The 16,383-nt window shown below is 33.6% G+C and overlaps 1 protein-coding gene and 1 long non-coding RNA gene across 8 annotated transcripts; both read right to left on the reverse strand.

Moving 5' to 3' along the window:
- Positions 1-768: 768 nt before the first annotated feature.
- Positions 769-15,681, reverse strand: LOC126914713 (acyl-CoA Delta-9 desaturase). Of its 7 annotated transcripts, none has more exons than XM_050719064.1 (9): positions 14,810-15,681; positions 14,463-14,683; positions 14,285-14,392; positions 13,658-14,180; positions 6,629-7,038; positions 3,600-3,730; positions 3,117-3,322; positions 2,823-3,008; positions 769-2,149 (listed from the first exon to the last, which is right to left on the reverse strand). In XM_050719064.1, exons 5-9 carry the CDS (start codon positions 6,894-6,896, stop codon positions 1,834-1,836), a joined length of 1,107 nt encoding a protein of 368 aa, XP_050575021.1. In that variant the 5' UTR covers positions 6,897-7,038; positions 13,658-14,180; positions 14,285-14,392; positions 14,463-14,683; positions 14,810-15,681; the 3' UTR covers positions 769-1,833. The 7 variants fall into 7 exon arrangements, with proteins under 7 accessions (XP_050575021.1, XP_050575020.1, XP_050575022.1 ...); XM_050719063.1 differs by having other exon boundaries at positions 13,658-13,736; positions 13,823-14,392; XM_050719065.1 differs by lacking the exons at positions 13,658-14,180; positions 14,285-14,392.
- LOC126914926 (uncharacterized) lies at positions 3,956-5,577 on the reverse strand. The gene is made up of 2 exons (XR_007709946.1): positions 5,369-5,577; positions 3,956-4,899 (listed from the first exon to the last, which is right to left on the reverse strand). It is a non-coding gene; the product is annotated as an uncharacterized LOC126914926 (long non-coding RNA).
- Positions 15,682-16,383: the final 702 nt, after the last annotated feature.

Consider the following 16,383-nt stretch of genomic DNA (forward strand, 5'->3'; position numbering starts at 1 on the left):
ACACAAAGCATCATAAATTATTAAAATTTTCTTTGTAATCAAATAAATAAGCGCATGGGAAAAATGTTAATCAGATCGAAATTAAAATGGAAATTTAGTAAGAAATATATAACGAGGAGGAGATTTTCATGACTTATCGATTTATGATCAGTAAAAATTGTTTATAGGTATGAATATTTTATTCCTTTACTTACAGGTTGATAATAATTTTTGTGATTTTCATTACTTTCTTTCTCTTAATTCGATTCTAACAGTAGTTTAATTAGATTTTATACAGTACAGACTTTTTTTACATTCAAATTAACATAGAATGCATTTCAATCCCATAATATCGTGGGGCATTCGTATCCTGACCTGTTGTGCGATTCATGGATTCTTTAGAGTATGTAAAAACGAACAGAAAGTAATTCTCAAGGTAATAAAAAGAAATTGAATATTTATACCTCATGTGCATATGGCCTTTGTTCAATTTCACACAATCGATTTTTTAATACAATAATTAAGAAGTTACATGCAATTGCACCATTTACAGTTATATGCGGACATTTAATGTCGCACATCTGTGTTTTGCAATTTTCTATATTTATTTTCTAGATTTATTTTCTAGATTCGTTAGAATTTTTTACAAATAGTTGTTGAAAGCTTAGATATTAAAACTTGCTTTAATTAATCCCTAGAATATTTTAATTATGGTAACTGGAACTCTGGTAACAAGCATCGCAATATAAACAAAACTAAATATACGTTCTGTAAAGAAGTCCAAGTGCATTCATTGATATTGTATATATATTTTATTTCTTATTTAAAAATAGAAACTATTTTGTACATTATGCCCACAAAGACAGCTTGTCTTAATCGACTCAAAATCGATTAACGATAGGTTCATTAACTTATGAGACCAACTTACAAGTTTCTCAAGTACCAAAAGTTGCAAATTATTTCAAAGAACACATAGTGAATTCTTCTATCAACAGTCTCGTGAAGATTATACATCCAAAAAGAAAGTATCATAAAAGACGAAATTCACCTAACGTCTTCCAAGTTTCTTAATACGTTCAATGCGGGAGGATTCTTAAAATCCCAACCCCAGTGATGAAAATTTTCTCAGTTTTCTTTTTGTCGTTTAATTGTATTTGAAAATAATTGGAAATGTATTATTCAATATTGAAATTATTAATTTGGTTAGAAATATTTAAAAATACCGATATTGATATATATATCAAATTCTGGAATTTGTCACTGGAAAAGAATAAATTAAAAGGAGACACAAATTAGGTCTATATCATAAGAATAATGCGCGATCAAGAATCGTAGAAACAAAGCAGGAACTGCTGGAAGACAAAGCGATAGATGATCGAGCATGAAGATCTAAGGGAGTTTACAGATTTTCGATATACATTGTACTTCAAGGTTCCCAACTAAAAGGGTCAATATATAGTGTCAATATTTATTGACAAACCACATTTTCGTTAAGAACCTTGAAATACTGACAATATTATTGTTCGTCTAATGGCATAAAGTGGCTATCACCCGGCCGTAGAAACATTAATACATTGATACGCTTGATACATTTATCGATTTCGTCACACTAAAGCAGCTTCTGCTCGATACATATAATACTTACAACAATAACATACACATACACATATATATGTATGTATATATATATACATATAAAACAATAACATATAAAATTCACCGAACGACACAAGAAAAAATAACAACATGGTGATTCATAATTCGTGTCACACACTCCTGTACGTTCAATTGTTCGCAACACTCGCGGAAATAGAAGGAACATAACGTCGACGTGTAATCACTAAAAATACATTATCACTCTTTCTTCCTGTCCATCTGTTTTAATTCTTGGAGATCCTCAATTGGAATGTCGGCATCACCGTAGCCCCAAACATGACTGCCATCGCCAGATCTGATCGCTCTGCGCCGAACCATCGCTGGTGACACGTATTTGCGATTGTAAGCCCAACCGATGTGTGCAAAAGCGTCGATGAAGCCCGTAGTCAAGTTGAACGTGTAGTTTCCAAGTTCTCCAGTCTTGTAATCCCACGGAAATACGTGATGAAAGTTGTGCCAACCTTCGCCTAGAGCCGCGATCGAAACCACCACGTTCTCCACCGGAGAGATGTATCTGAAAAATTTGCAAAATTTTTATTTGATCTTGAAGAAAAGATTCTACTAGAATCAACAATATAAACTATTATAAACCATGTCATTGTATCACGCCAAATAGAGTTACTGAAAATTCTCAGCGAGAATTGATTGTAAATATTCTAACAAAAAAAAAAAAAAAAAAAAAAAAAAACAATCTTGAAAAAGAAAACTCTATCGGTAGAAGTAATATCATTTGAAGTATTTTATGACGAAGGAGAATATACATAGAATGCAAGTTTCATGAAACGAGAAATCTGATCGCAAGAGTGTGGGTACTTAGTTCTGAAACTAAAAGTCATATGAATATATAATGCTACTTTCAGATTTAAAATAATGACGCAGAATTAAATTAATAAATCCCCTCTGAAATGTATGGAGAATTTTTGTGACCTCGTGAGAAAGTTTCTTTGATAGAGGTAATTTTGTGCAAAGTATTGATTTTGTGATATTGGAGAAGCTTGGATCTTTGTACAAATTTATATTCTGATAAACACTTAAATAAATGGATTCTAATCAGAGATTTATCTCGCTGATTGAAATGAACGGAGAACTGAAATTTCACACGTGCAAGCGTCTGATGTCTTCAAGTAACTCAAAACATCGTAATTTCGATATTTGTGATTTGGAATTTATTAAAATTGATTGCTTACTTATCGTAAGGTCGTTGACCCCACATGTGAGCCACGCTATTCACGAAGAAGGCTATGTTGAGCGTAACGCAGAAACGAAAGTTGAAGTTCACCCAGAAGGATGTCCAGACAGATTCTGACCAGAAGTAGCAAGGCACGCCGACCGGAAATCCAATGGTTAGAAGTGCAAACAGAGGTATGTAGTATCTGTAAACGAATATATCACTCAACGAAACTTATCAAATTATTGAAATTAATTCTTAGAATTCAGAATCATAAATTCTCGAAAAATATTTTTTTTCTCAATGGATTTACCTTTTTTGCCACATGACAAGTGGATCAGCTTCCAAGTCGCTCATGTCCACTGCTTTTCGTTTTGCGACAACATCAGGATGAGGTGTTGTAAAAAGCCAGCCCACGTGGGCGAAGAAGAAACCCCTTTTCGCGTTGTGGGGATCCGCATCGGTTTCGCTGTATTTATGATGTACCCTGTGGTCCAACGCCCACGCGTATACGTGTTTCTGTAGGTGAAAAGTGTTTGTAATTCATTTAGAAATTGTTGAATATTTAGGGAAATTAAAAAAGAATAATTATATTTCGACGTTCGAATTTTTTTTAGAAATTTGTTGGAATAATTTAGCTGCCGGAAATTAATTTCTTAGATATTTTGGTAGCAGAAAATTAATCTTTCAGTAATTGGTTATTGAACATTCATTTTTAAAGAATTAATTAAGTTAATTATCGGAAGATAATTTTATAAAAATTCATAAAAATTGGGATGAAGAGAAAATTACGAACTTGTCCAGTTATGGTGAATAGTAATATTAGTAAGAATCGAAGAGGCCATTTCGCTTTGTACGCCCTGTGGGACCACAACCTGTGCGCTCCCGCGGTTATACCGAATCCGGAAGTGTATATAACCACGAACGCTGTAACAAAACGCATCATAATATTCATAGCCCTGGCTTTTGAGTCGAACGTAACAAGTGTATTTCTAGTTCTACTCTCGCATCAGATATATTTATAATCTGAACTTGATCACATACAATGTATTCACAGTACAGACATATTTATATTATGCAATATATCTAATTTAATCATCTAAGCAGTAATCTGAAATTCTCCGAATGATAAAACAAAAATTTATCTCTGCCTTCTGTGTTTAAAATTTTTATTATTGTACCGATTATCAAATTTGATACCATTAATTACACCTTTAGTTTTCTCAATCTCTTTTATCCTCTCAAATTCTAAGAAAAATTCTAAAATTTAATTTAATGCCGACTAATTCTCGTTCATACAAATCATTCGAGCCATCAAACTTACTTACGATGTACTGTGCCAATTCGAAAAAATATTCCACGATAATCAACAGTTGTTCGTTACAACAGCCTTACATAATGTTTCGGAAGCATAAGAAACGGATTAAATTTGCGTATTTCTAACTCCACGCAATCGGATTGTTTCCAGTTCGTTCATATTCTCGCTTTCATTCATCTTCCTGCCTGTTTTGATTATCGCGTGAATCATCACCAAATATTCGAGGGTTTGGGCATTCCACACGCGCGGTTAACCAAAATCAAGAGGAATGTTCTGATTCTAATATTAGAAGGTGATTAAACTCGAGAACGATTTGCTTCTGTACTCTCATTCATGCTTTTTCTTTCGGATTTTCCACATTTTTAAATATTACGCTCTACATCCAAGATCTTAATGTTTTAAAGATATAACAGTTTAAACGGACGAAAGAATTTTTTAATTTCTATTTCTCGAAACGAAACGAAACGAAAATTTTGTAAATTTCTATTTCTTAATGAAAATAATTATTTAGAGATTGTGTCGTGGATTTCAACAAAAATTTCTTTATTTTATCGTATTTTGCGCTGTACGTCAGAGTTATTCGTGTTATGGTCGAGAATTAGTTCGGCTTGTCGAGCATCGATGACGAAGTCCACGTAATTTGCGAGGCCAAGAACAGTGTCATAGATTAATAATAATCAGAAAATGGCCTCGGTTTATTTCTGTCGTCGGTTCGAATTTTTGCAGCAGAACCGTTCCGAAGTAAGCACGCAACGCACTTCCGTCGTGGCTCTCGTTTCTGAAATGCATTATGTAATGATCGAGACACAAAAGTTTCATCTAATGAATTACATGTCACTTTCTATCGTTCCTAATCATAATGAAAGTATGTTAAAATGTTAGTAAAATTTATAAACGTGCGTAAAGAACAAAGATATTATTTAGAAGCAAGATATTATTGGAGAAATTTTTACAAAACCGTTGTTTAGAAGACCCACCTCCAGCGACCTTAACTTCGGCTTAAAAACTTATTAACAAAATAACTTATTAACCTATAAACTTATTAACAAATAACATTTAAGGAGTCAGCACGTGGTACATACGTGTTGTATACAATTGTTCTCACATTTATCGATTTGTTTCGATTTGTATTAGATTTGAGTCAGTTTGACCTTACTCAGGAGTGTGATCCTGATAACGTATGTGATGGTCAAGGTCACTGGAGGAGAGTTCTTTAAATAGCAGTTTTATCGAATTTTTTCCTATACCTCGAATTTTCCCATTTTATTCCTTCGATTTTTTATTTTTCTAATTGCTAATACAACTTTGGCAAGAATATTGTAGGATCGGAATTGGAATCATCGATGACCAATAATATATATTTACATATCCCCTTGCGTGAACCTGCGCGATCGATGCTTAATCTGATTGTTGAGTACTTCGTAGAATTTTCGCAGCCCAGTTAACTATTTTTCAGTACGATACGTAACGTATGATAGCACAATACAATATTGATTTCAGATTCTGACCTATAAACACAATACGTATGCATATGTATATTAATTATTGAGAATGTTGAATAATAATAAATAATAACCGATGAATCAGACAGACATTAAAATTTCAATGTTTTATCGACTTGATAAACGAATTATCTGAATATCTGAATATCTGAAGAAATATGGTCTTCTATCCTGAATGAGAGTCATGAAAAAGTAATATTGAAGTATTGAAAAGAGTAGGGGTGATTACATCGCTACTACTGCTTTATTCTTTAATTTAATCTTCTGTTATGTCATACAATCTACCGTGCTGATACTGTATCATCTTCGATGTAGAGTATTGTGAAACGATTCTTACACTGTGGATTATTCACTCCTTTTGCATTGAATTTTAGTTCGATTAAACTTAATTTTTATTTTCCGCTATATATTTATTTCTATTATCTATTTTTTATACGATATACTTATTTTTTGCTATTATACAATCCGTCCTCCGATCCAGCAATTTCATGCTCAAGGATATTTTTTTTACCCTTGGTTGACGAAAAATAAATATTATCCTTCCAGCAGCTTTCTAGGTTATAAAAAAATCAATTTCTTTCCTGGATTCATACGGTGCATCATCGATCGTATACAATATACAGTCACCCACAAAAGTCTTCGTACATTCTATAAAAAGTTTCTTCGAAAATCAATTTCATCTAAACGAAGCACATTGGAACGTCGTACAACGACCACATATTGTTACACAGCTACATCGTTAATTATTTTTACACGCAAAGCAATGATATAACAGTCCTTAGTCATATTAATTAATACAGAGTGCAATAACTTGGCAGTCAAATTTTCTAGCATGTCATTTGAACAGCAATGACTTTTCGTACATGGTAAACGAAGATGTTCGTAAGTAATTGTATGTACACGGTATATCGTTGAATACGACACCGTGAAAGATACGAAATATTTCCTCATCGATAATAATAACCACGAACAAACACTTACTTACTTACTTTCGACTACACTTACCCCATAACGTGGTAAGAAGTTTAGCTTCGGTGAAGATAAGGTATAATCCGTAAATGCAGCCTACGTGAACGAAAATTAACGCGATCAAATCCGGCCACGTGATACGAGGAACATATTCCACTTTACTGCTACGATAAGTTTCGTCAACTGCCAAATAGTCGTCTGTTTCAGCCAACTTACGATTCTTCGAATCGTTTTCCTTATATTCATCTTTCAACTGCGACACTTCGCACGCAGTGGCTGGAACTCGATCCTTGCTCGAAGACATTTTTATTTCACTTTTCACGAATTCGTCAGAAAATTCTAATCCAATGGAGGAGGAAGATATTCAGATGTTATTCAAATTTATTTCTTGCATCGTAGTTCCTTTCGAAGGTGGTGATATCAGTTGGGTGGACGAAAAATATTTCCTGTAACAACAATAGGTGAAGCGATTATTTTCAACTTTTTATCCTATAGTTATTATGCAATCGAAGCTTAATGGAAATATAATTTGAATTCAAAGTATATGTCCTTCAGGAAGAGCAATTCTCTCGTGACTTTTCATTTGACTTAGTCATTCGTTAAGAATTAATGTCGCGTTACACCGAAAAGTTAGACGAGATTGATAGCTGTTATGAACGATTCGGCTTTCAACCATCATTCTGCAAGTTTCATTCGATTTTGAAATATACTTCACACGTCTTTTAAGAAAATTTCATAATTTACATTCCGTCTTTTCATATATTATATATTAGTTCAGTATTAGATTATTCGGAAGTTTATTAAACCAAACGGGTTGTGTATTTTCCAATGATAGATTTTCCTTTTGGCAACTTAATTCGAATTATAATCACGTGTCTTTGAATAATATTCCGGAATTTGTATTACTTCCTTTACAATAAGTTATATATTATTTAGGAAATGTGTTAAACAACTGCCATAGTTTATCAATAATAAATTTCTTCCCTTTTCTATCTAATAAATTATTGAAACAATGTTACACACGAAACAACGTACAATGTTTCTTCCGGCTATACGATCTGTGTAGGTCGGTTCTACAATAAGTGAATATCTATGAATCGTTCAATCACTGTAGGATATCACTATACGCAACCAATGGTTGAGAAAGACTGAGTGATACAGCCCGACTGAATGTTAAACGATAAACTCTATCGATCGTAGATATTGCCATGTGTGGTATCACTACATGCGTTGATAAAATAATTTATTTTCAGATACTCATTACCATCGCACGTGATTGTATCCTTGTATTTTGTGAGTATTTTTTTAGTTTAGTTTACGTATCAGTTCCGACGATCTGCAGAAAGTTCATTGACGACCTTTATAGATATTTTGCAAAACGAAAAATTACATTGAGAAATAACAAAAAAATGAAGTTGGAAAATTACAACACTGAATTTTTCTATTGCAATTTGCGAGAAAGTTTCTAGATATTCAAGAAGATGAATTTTCAAATAAGTTCCTGGTTCAAATTAAATCGTCACTTGTCGTTTTAATAGATAATAATTGTTGCAGTAGAAACACTGTAACATGTTATGTATATACTGACAATGTTTTAAGTGGTGTACGTTTATCGCAATTTGTGCTTTCCGATGATATTTACACCTGGTTCGAAGAAATGCCCTATGTTATGTTAGATTATTGGTAATATTCTCCGAAACGTGGCACCGAGGTTCAAGTTTCTGTCCTTTATAAGAAATATATTGGCTAAAATCTATTATTTACTAGATAAAATATAGATAGATAATCGGGTCACGCATTAGTCTTGAAAATGAAGGACAAGCAAACGAAATATTTCAACACTTCTACAATGACACATTGAACTAGAAATAACTTAGAATCATAAATAATAATGCCGAAAATCAATTTAAACTAAATTAAATAAAATGCTTCTTGTTCGAATCGTCGATATCGTAACGAAAAATTATGAAAAATATTCAACTTTTAATTTGTTTCATTTCTAAATATTTAAGTCTTAACTATAGAAATTTTGTTGCTATTATCGCAAATAATTTTTCTTCTTAATACGTGCGTAATCATCTCTTTTACAAATCCTAAAATTCTTCACCGTGTTGTATTATACCAATAAACTGAAAACTCAAAGTCATTTCAGAGACAATTGGTTCATGCCTAAAATATAAATTTTTCACCAAATGATTTGGTTTTGCTTCAACTTTCTTTTATATTGTGTACCACGTAGAGTATTAAAGGGACGGGAATGTTATCGAAAAACGTTCTATTAGAAAAACGAAAAGTAGCGGAGGGTAATGTGTCTGGCGCCAGTCTTTCCGAGTGTACGGATTTCATATTCGTGTTCTTACTTAAACGTATCGTGATTCTCGTAAAAGTTGACGTAGTTACGAACGTTGATGAACACTCAATAAAGGAAACGGATACAGGAACGATACGACTGGCGCCACGTATCTTGAACACTAGGGGGTGGAGGTAATATTCCTTTGCCATAGGTGATGTTGCTCGTTTTTATGTTGATGCGTTAGAAAAAGATGCACATTAAAACGAAGAGAAAGTATTCCGTTGGAATAATTAATTAAGAATATTTTAATTAAGAAGATAGTAAAATTTTCTAAAGCACAATTGATATTCAGGGAAGATATTATTCTCTGTTCGGTTTCCGATTATGTGGATGATGGATATTATTCCCATAACATTCAACAATATGAATATACTTTCTTTTTCACAATTTTCGACTTTTCCACTCTTCTAATACAAGATAGTTATATAATCTGGTAAATAGTTATTTTTATCACGGTCCTTACGAAATGTGTTATAGCCCTTGTATTTCACGACGTCGCGAATGCTTCGTTATTTTTCAATCAGCGCGTCCAGTTCGTTCTCGGAACTCGATCAGATGTTCACGGAAAATTACGTTACGAATCGAAACGGTATTTACGAATCTCGTTAACGACCCCTTGATTGGACAATACGTGCCGCCTATATGTAGACGACTCGTAAATAAGTGTAAAACTACTGTGTCAGACTTCGACCAAAAACGTTTGGCCACATTTCCATGACGAAGAAGATACTCCTTGAAGCTTTTATACGTAGGAAATGCAAAACTTGCTTTGCTAATACGCTCGGTTAACGTCCGACTGCGAATCGATACGGTACATTTGCCGTTTCGGAAAGGATCGACCCTGTTGCAAAATGCAAGAACTCCCGTCTACTAGTAGATGGTGCGAACTCTTTTGCCACCCTCTGCCTATTGCTCGACACCTTTTTGTATATAGAATACCCGCGCGTATTGTATACCTCTGAGATGTTGAAAGAAGCATAAAAGGAGCATAAATACTAGGACAAATACGGGTCAAATACAGTCCTCGATTCTGAGAAATATTTTCTTGCGTGACGTGATGATACAATGGCCGTAATATTTAACGATCTAAATATTATCCGTATTATTATATCGATTTCAATGAAGATATTCAGAGAAATGTGTAACAGGCATTCAGAGTATTAAGAGCGACATGTAAAATTTATCTTTAATTTATAGAAGCCTCAATATGAATTTCATGCAATGAATTATACAAAATCGTACGAATGAATTATTTAGAACAGAATACTTCCGGAAACTATTTTCGAACAAAGATTGACACAGCCCTGCATCGTTTGCTTCAAAGACACCGAGCAGAGGTTTACAAAGTTCCATCAGGATTTTAGCGTAGAAAGTTACGACGGAAATTTGCTTCAGTAATAGACTGTTTATACCGCGTGACTTGGAAAATTTTCGCCAAGTTTTATACGTCGTATTGTTTTATACGAAGTATTGTTCTTCACAGGTACGATCTAAATAGTTAAAATAATGGCATTGACGAATCATGGACAATACATGGTGGAAGTTGGAAAATTCACAGTCTTGCACGTTGATTTCGTAAAAAAGTGCAGACTTCTCAATCTAACTGTAGCCAAATCTGTCGGAGTGATAAACATGCCAAAGCGATGAACTTTATGTAATGTTTCTTATGGAATTTGATGTTGATTTTGATTGAACTATGTAATAGAATTGAAATGTTGAATCTCAGTTTTCTATTGACAAATTTGTCTTATTTATTTAGTTAAAAAATGTATTCGAAATTAACGTGTACAATTAGCGCCGAGTTATTCCTGGCCAATGTTATATCAATTTGTAATAAACGTTTCTTTTTACACTTATCAAACAAACTATAATATACTATTAACGTGCAAATACTATTTTTTCCAATAATTAGCATTGAAATTTTACACCCCAAGAATATTTCATAAAGAACTATGCATTAATTTCCTGATCAAATACATACACGTTTTACATATCAATTGCGTTTTAGAATTTTCACCATAGTGTCAATCTTCTCCGCAAACATTTCATGCTGTCTTCGTTATTAATTTCTTTTTTTAGATCTATTTTAGATTTATCAGCTCTCAAAGAAACACGAATAAATATCCAGTAAGATCTAATACAATCTAAAATTGAATTTAATCATCGTAAAACGATCGTGCGCGTAATAAGAAACTTGATTAAGAATAATTACATCGAGTACACGGTTGGAGCTTCGTTCATTATTTTTCTTTTATTAAACATCCGATATAGCTATGTCCTTTGGTAAATGATGATTAATTAAAACGCAACACGGCAAATGTTGGTAATTAGCTAATGTAAAGAGTCACAGCATGTAACGAATGGGGGAAAAAGGAGAATCTAAGGCAAATGTTGCAGTCGATGTAGATAAATAAATACAATAGCGATTGTATTTGATCGAGAAAAAACCGGAATAAGGACAACAGGAACGATTTTCCTTCTTCGTCGTCGCGGGAGGGTGGGCGTCTTAATGGAAAAAGACACCGTTCAGAAGAGACAATTTAGAAACTCGTAAGAAGGCGTGAACCACTTGACATCACGAAACTGCAAAAAGATTATTTTCAGAGTTTTGTCGCGCAATAGTTTATCAACTAATATCACTAATATTAAGGAATCAACAAGTTATATATAATAAGAGGTAGATATCTTCTTTACAACTTTTGTTATTTTACTTGTAACACTTGTCACTTATGAAATGCTTAATAACTTCTAATTTCTAATTTGTAATATTCTCTCGAATAATTTTCCATATTTTCGATACTGGACGTAGCTTTATGGTTGTTAGTAGCAAAGAATTCTGTGATTCATAAATTTGCAACGATCTAAAAAATTTCATTTTGCAATTTTTCTACTTTTTATCGTAACAAAGCGAAAAACAATCGATCAGCTTTCGATATTACAAACGCATTATCCGCTTACAATCCTATTTTAAACGACATTTAAGGACAAATAAGAAGCATAAAGAAGGAAAATAGATTATCGACAATGTGTTTATACAAGGCAGTACGTGAATGAATATATCAAGATCGATTAGTGACGCACGAGACTAATAACTATGTGTTTTTACAAATGTGGGACACAATTTCTGTGTCGTGTTCGCCTTCCATTTACGACGATATAATCTTTAATCAGAATTCATTGTTGAGAATTCATAGTTCACGGCCGAATCGTTCTTCCTTTTGGTAGGTCGTGATTCTCTATTGAAGTTGATGTGAAACAATCAACCGATGACAATCGAAATAATATCGTTCGTAAACTTAAATAATTGCATTGAACACTTTTTATTTTTCATTGATCTTCGTTGTTTTTAAATTTACGTTCTATCACAGAAAAAACAGAAAATGAAATAAAAAAGACTGAGGTAAAAATTTGCAGTGATCTTTAACTAATCGCAGGTCTCATAATCGAAAATGAATAGGTGCCCGCGCCTGATATTACGCCACTTACGAGTAATAACGTATACTCTTTGTATCTATAAAGACTTGTTACGAGTCTCTTAAGGCTATCTGATACAGTGATGAATCATTTGAACATACAAATAAAAGATGGATACACGCGCTGTATTTAAGACGCGACCAAATAAGACCAATCATCGATCTGAATTCCTATGTAACGTTTTGTAAACGAATGACGAGCTGGTCGTTTTGCCTTCGATCTCGCTTCTTACGTGTACGTTAGCATTTACGATTACATAATTGAAAAAAATGGCAGCTTTGTACTTTAATAAAATATTGATCAATCATGTGATCGAACTTGAGCAAATTCAGTTCAGCCAAAGGAGCATACTGTTTTTGCGAATCTTCAAATAGGATAAGATAAAATTTATAATAAAAAATCTCGTAATATCGATCCATTGAAAGTTTATCAAACTACTTATTAGAACTAAATAGAAGCATCGCGTAATTCGCGATCGAAATACGTGTTTTATGTTACTATGAAATCATACCTCGATTATGCTAGAATTTCATTCATAATCGAGGAACGGTTTAACCATCAATCACTACTGATTTATGTTTCCTGTTTATGGTAATTTCCATTGGAATGCCTGACTTAAAGGAGCACATAACTTCTAACCTTGATTATCTTAAATCATTGAAGTTGTAACAAATTTATTTCCGTTCATAGAACTCATATTTTCCATTAGGGTAGATTAGTACGAGACGAATATTTCACTTTAAAATTGTTAACAATTTTCTGTCATATGTACGCAATCGTTATATGAAACATTTGTTACATTTTGAAACTTTAAAACTTACAATTATCGAAACCATGAAAGTATCTACATATGTAGATACTGGCAATTTTGGCAAAATTGTTATTGATTTTTATTAAGATAAAAAGATATATTCTACATATTTGTCCATTCTCATTTGTTCATGTTTATTTAAAACACACTAAACATAGGTAGTTCTAATGTTGATAAAATGAAACGAAACACATGATGCTTCTAAACAGACGTTTACGTAGTATTATATAGCACAGTAACACATTACACCAATTTCCTGCGAAGTGTACGTAGCTAAAAAATTATTTGATTAAATAAGAATTCCACAACGCATACGGAGCCAGCGCCTATAAATAATTATTCTCATCATCGCGCTCCAAGGCTGAATCTAACATGAACCACGTACGAGTACAAGCATATTATATATACGTGGTACAGGTGCACGTACTATGCAGCTGATGATGATCCAGCGGATCACGTCGATATTTTCACGTATCTCTTCAAGCCAAATCTAACCAGACGTCGATCTAAAAATATACTCGAAAAATAGAAACATCGCTGTCCATGGTATCGGCATAGTCGTCTATCATATTAGCGTGCATCGAATGCGTACCTCGCGTAGGTATTGTTATTCGACTGGCGCAGATAGGCGTTGCGATATCGTTCGTGTAATTAGGATGTAAAGGGGCGTTTAGATTAATATTATTACCAAAATATTTAAGGTTTTCGACATTGTATCGTTAATATATTGACGGATATATATATCGATGGTCTAGAAAGACTCTTACGTAGGATACTATTGAGAACCATAAATATCGACAATAACATTGATCGTCTTTAATTCTCCTCTACAATAAGATTGCGTCGAACGCAATTAGGGTATCCCATATTGCAGGCTGGTTGGAATACGGTTAGTAGTTTAGCCAAGTAGCAAGTAAAGCTGAATTTACATTGCTGGCTTTGGAGGATCACTGTGAATGAAACGTGAATGAAAACGACGTTTTTTTATTAATCGTTCATAGTGATCATCCGCAATGATACAGTGTAAATATGGCTTTATTTGCTATGTACCTACATATACTTTAAACTACTTGCCGTGCCTGAACCAGTCTGAGGAGGCCAATCCTTGTCAACAATTTCCGAGGTCACTCAAGCCAGATAAGAAAAAGATTCCGCTTTGACTCTTACAAATTGTCAAGGCAAGGCGTGGATCAATTAAACTGACGTGTGTGTAAACTCTCATACATACTTACATAAATTGACGGTAGAATTAGATATTCAAGAAGTACGTAGAAGTTGATAAGAGATATTGGTTCGTTGTCTCGCCTATGTCTCTATATGCTTCTTTATTGGTTATCAATTTAACGAAGAAAAAAGTACAAATTTATCATAGTGGTTATGAGTTGCACCTGTTTACCTTCCACTTGTATGACGACGTCGTTTTATGAATCATTTCTTCCTCTAATATTCGATTCTGTTTATTAAGAGTGATCGAACAGTCACAATTTAACACGTGCATATCGTTGACAGCTATCAGTTATATGTATTTTATCACCGGTATGATGATTATCTAATCGATCATCCTTTGCAGTACACTTACCTTTCCAATATAATTCTCTGTCGAATACCCATATGCAAAATCCATCAAAATTCGCATAATACATCCGTAGTAGGCTTCTTTATTTAACTGATTTTCAGATCAAATAATTCATCGTCATATTTATCATATCGTATTATATCACTATTTCAATGATTATCTGATCTATCACTCACTATAACATGCTTGAATCTTAAACATGGTTTTCCAAATCTCCATTAAACACGTCTTATTTGAAAATTCGGAGGAACTTCGCGTCAGAGAAGCATTTCATAGGATTTATCAGTTCACATTTAATCACCATTTAATAAGAGTATCTGATCGCTTATGATTCATAATATCCGCTTCTTCGACACGATTTTGTACTTTTTCACCTCGCAAACTCTAAGAAACTTTCAGAAAGCAGATTTCTCTAAGCATCTGATTAGAACCGAATTGAAACACCTGCGATGACGCGGCTACTATCACGACGAATACGTAGAATTTAACACAGGTGTTCTCTTCAGGTGTTTCGCGGCTCTTTCAAGTCAGTCAATTAGATCATGATAACTCGCAACTGGAAATTCTGGAAATTGGGGTTTTACGATCGCGACATCGCATCAGTTGGAACGATCTCTGATAGCGACGAAGATTCTTCGAAATAAGGAGGAGAACTTTTTCGAAGAATTTCGGATGCCGATTGGATGAAAGTATTTAGATATGTGGTAGAAATGGATTACAGTGTGACACCTGTTCCTTCGTGTGATCTCTAGCCGGTTCCATGCTTCGTTCCGCGATCCGCGTGGAATAAACACTGTCCTGATCGCAAACTCGCGCGCCTCGAGTAACAAACTCGTTCGTTCCGTGCGCGTGTACTCACGCCGCCACGAAACACGCCGACTAGACACGGATTGGCACGAAGCATGGGAATCTTTGGTTAAATCTAATTCCTTGTGTTACACAATACGTTATTTGCTAATAAATAATAATTAGCTATATTTTTATAAATGGGTACGCATCACGCGAAAGACTTCTAGTAAAAACTTTATAAATATATCTTAGAATTCAATAGATACGTGAAAACTGATATTTAAATTTCTGTATAATATATACATATGCTCGTTTTGTGAATAGAAAATTATGTGTGTTTTTCAATGTGCGAATATTATTGTATAAAAAATTTCCTTGAATCCATCGCGGATGATGACAGATGTAAGAGGTATACGCAATACCTCTTTAGAAATAATTATAGAGCTTGACGATGAAGAGTTTCTACGGTATGTGTTTTTATTTTTATATAACACAGTCGACATAACATAGGGTCCTTCAGTGAAATTGAAATTTCTTTCCTCGACGAAATAGTCGCTGGTGGACGTAACTCTTCGTTGAATTTCACAGGATATTTTGCAGGCAGGGAAGGTATAATTCTGCCACGAATTTTACTTAAACTTAACTTAAATACAGGATGCAAATTAATACTTTGCGTTCGTGAAAATTTGTGCGATACGATCGATCCGCAACTCGAGAGAAGATTTTATACGGCAGACGAATTGATCACTTTCATCGACGTTAACCGTTTCTGAAAAATGAAATATTAA

Source organism: Bombus affinis, chromosome 3 (assembly GCF_024516045.1).
Source record: "Bombus affinis isolate iyBomAffi1 chromosome 3, iyBomAffi1.2, whole genome shotgun sequence".
NCBI classification, from domain to species: Eukaryota; Metazoa; Arthropoda; class Insecta; order Hymenoptera; family Apidae; genus Bombus; species Bombus affinis.

Excerpts from the sequence above, each read along its gene's own strand:
- LOC126914713 (XM_050719069.1), bottom strand. The coding sequence starts at position 6,896 with ATGTCTTCGAGCAAGGATCGAGTTCCAGCCACTGCGTGCGAAGTGTCG. Across the intron at positions 3,009-3,116 it reads CTTGTCATGTGGCAAAAAAG|ATACTACATACCTCTGTTTG; the intron begins GTAAATCCATTG and ends ATTCGTTTACAG. Across the intron at positions 2,150-2,822 it reads GGTCAACGACCTTACGATAA|ATACATCTCTCCGGTGGAGA; the intron begins GTAAGCAATCAA and ends CAAATTTTTCAG.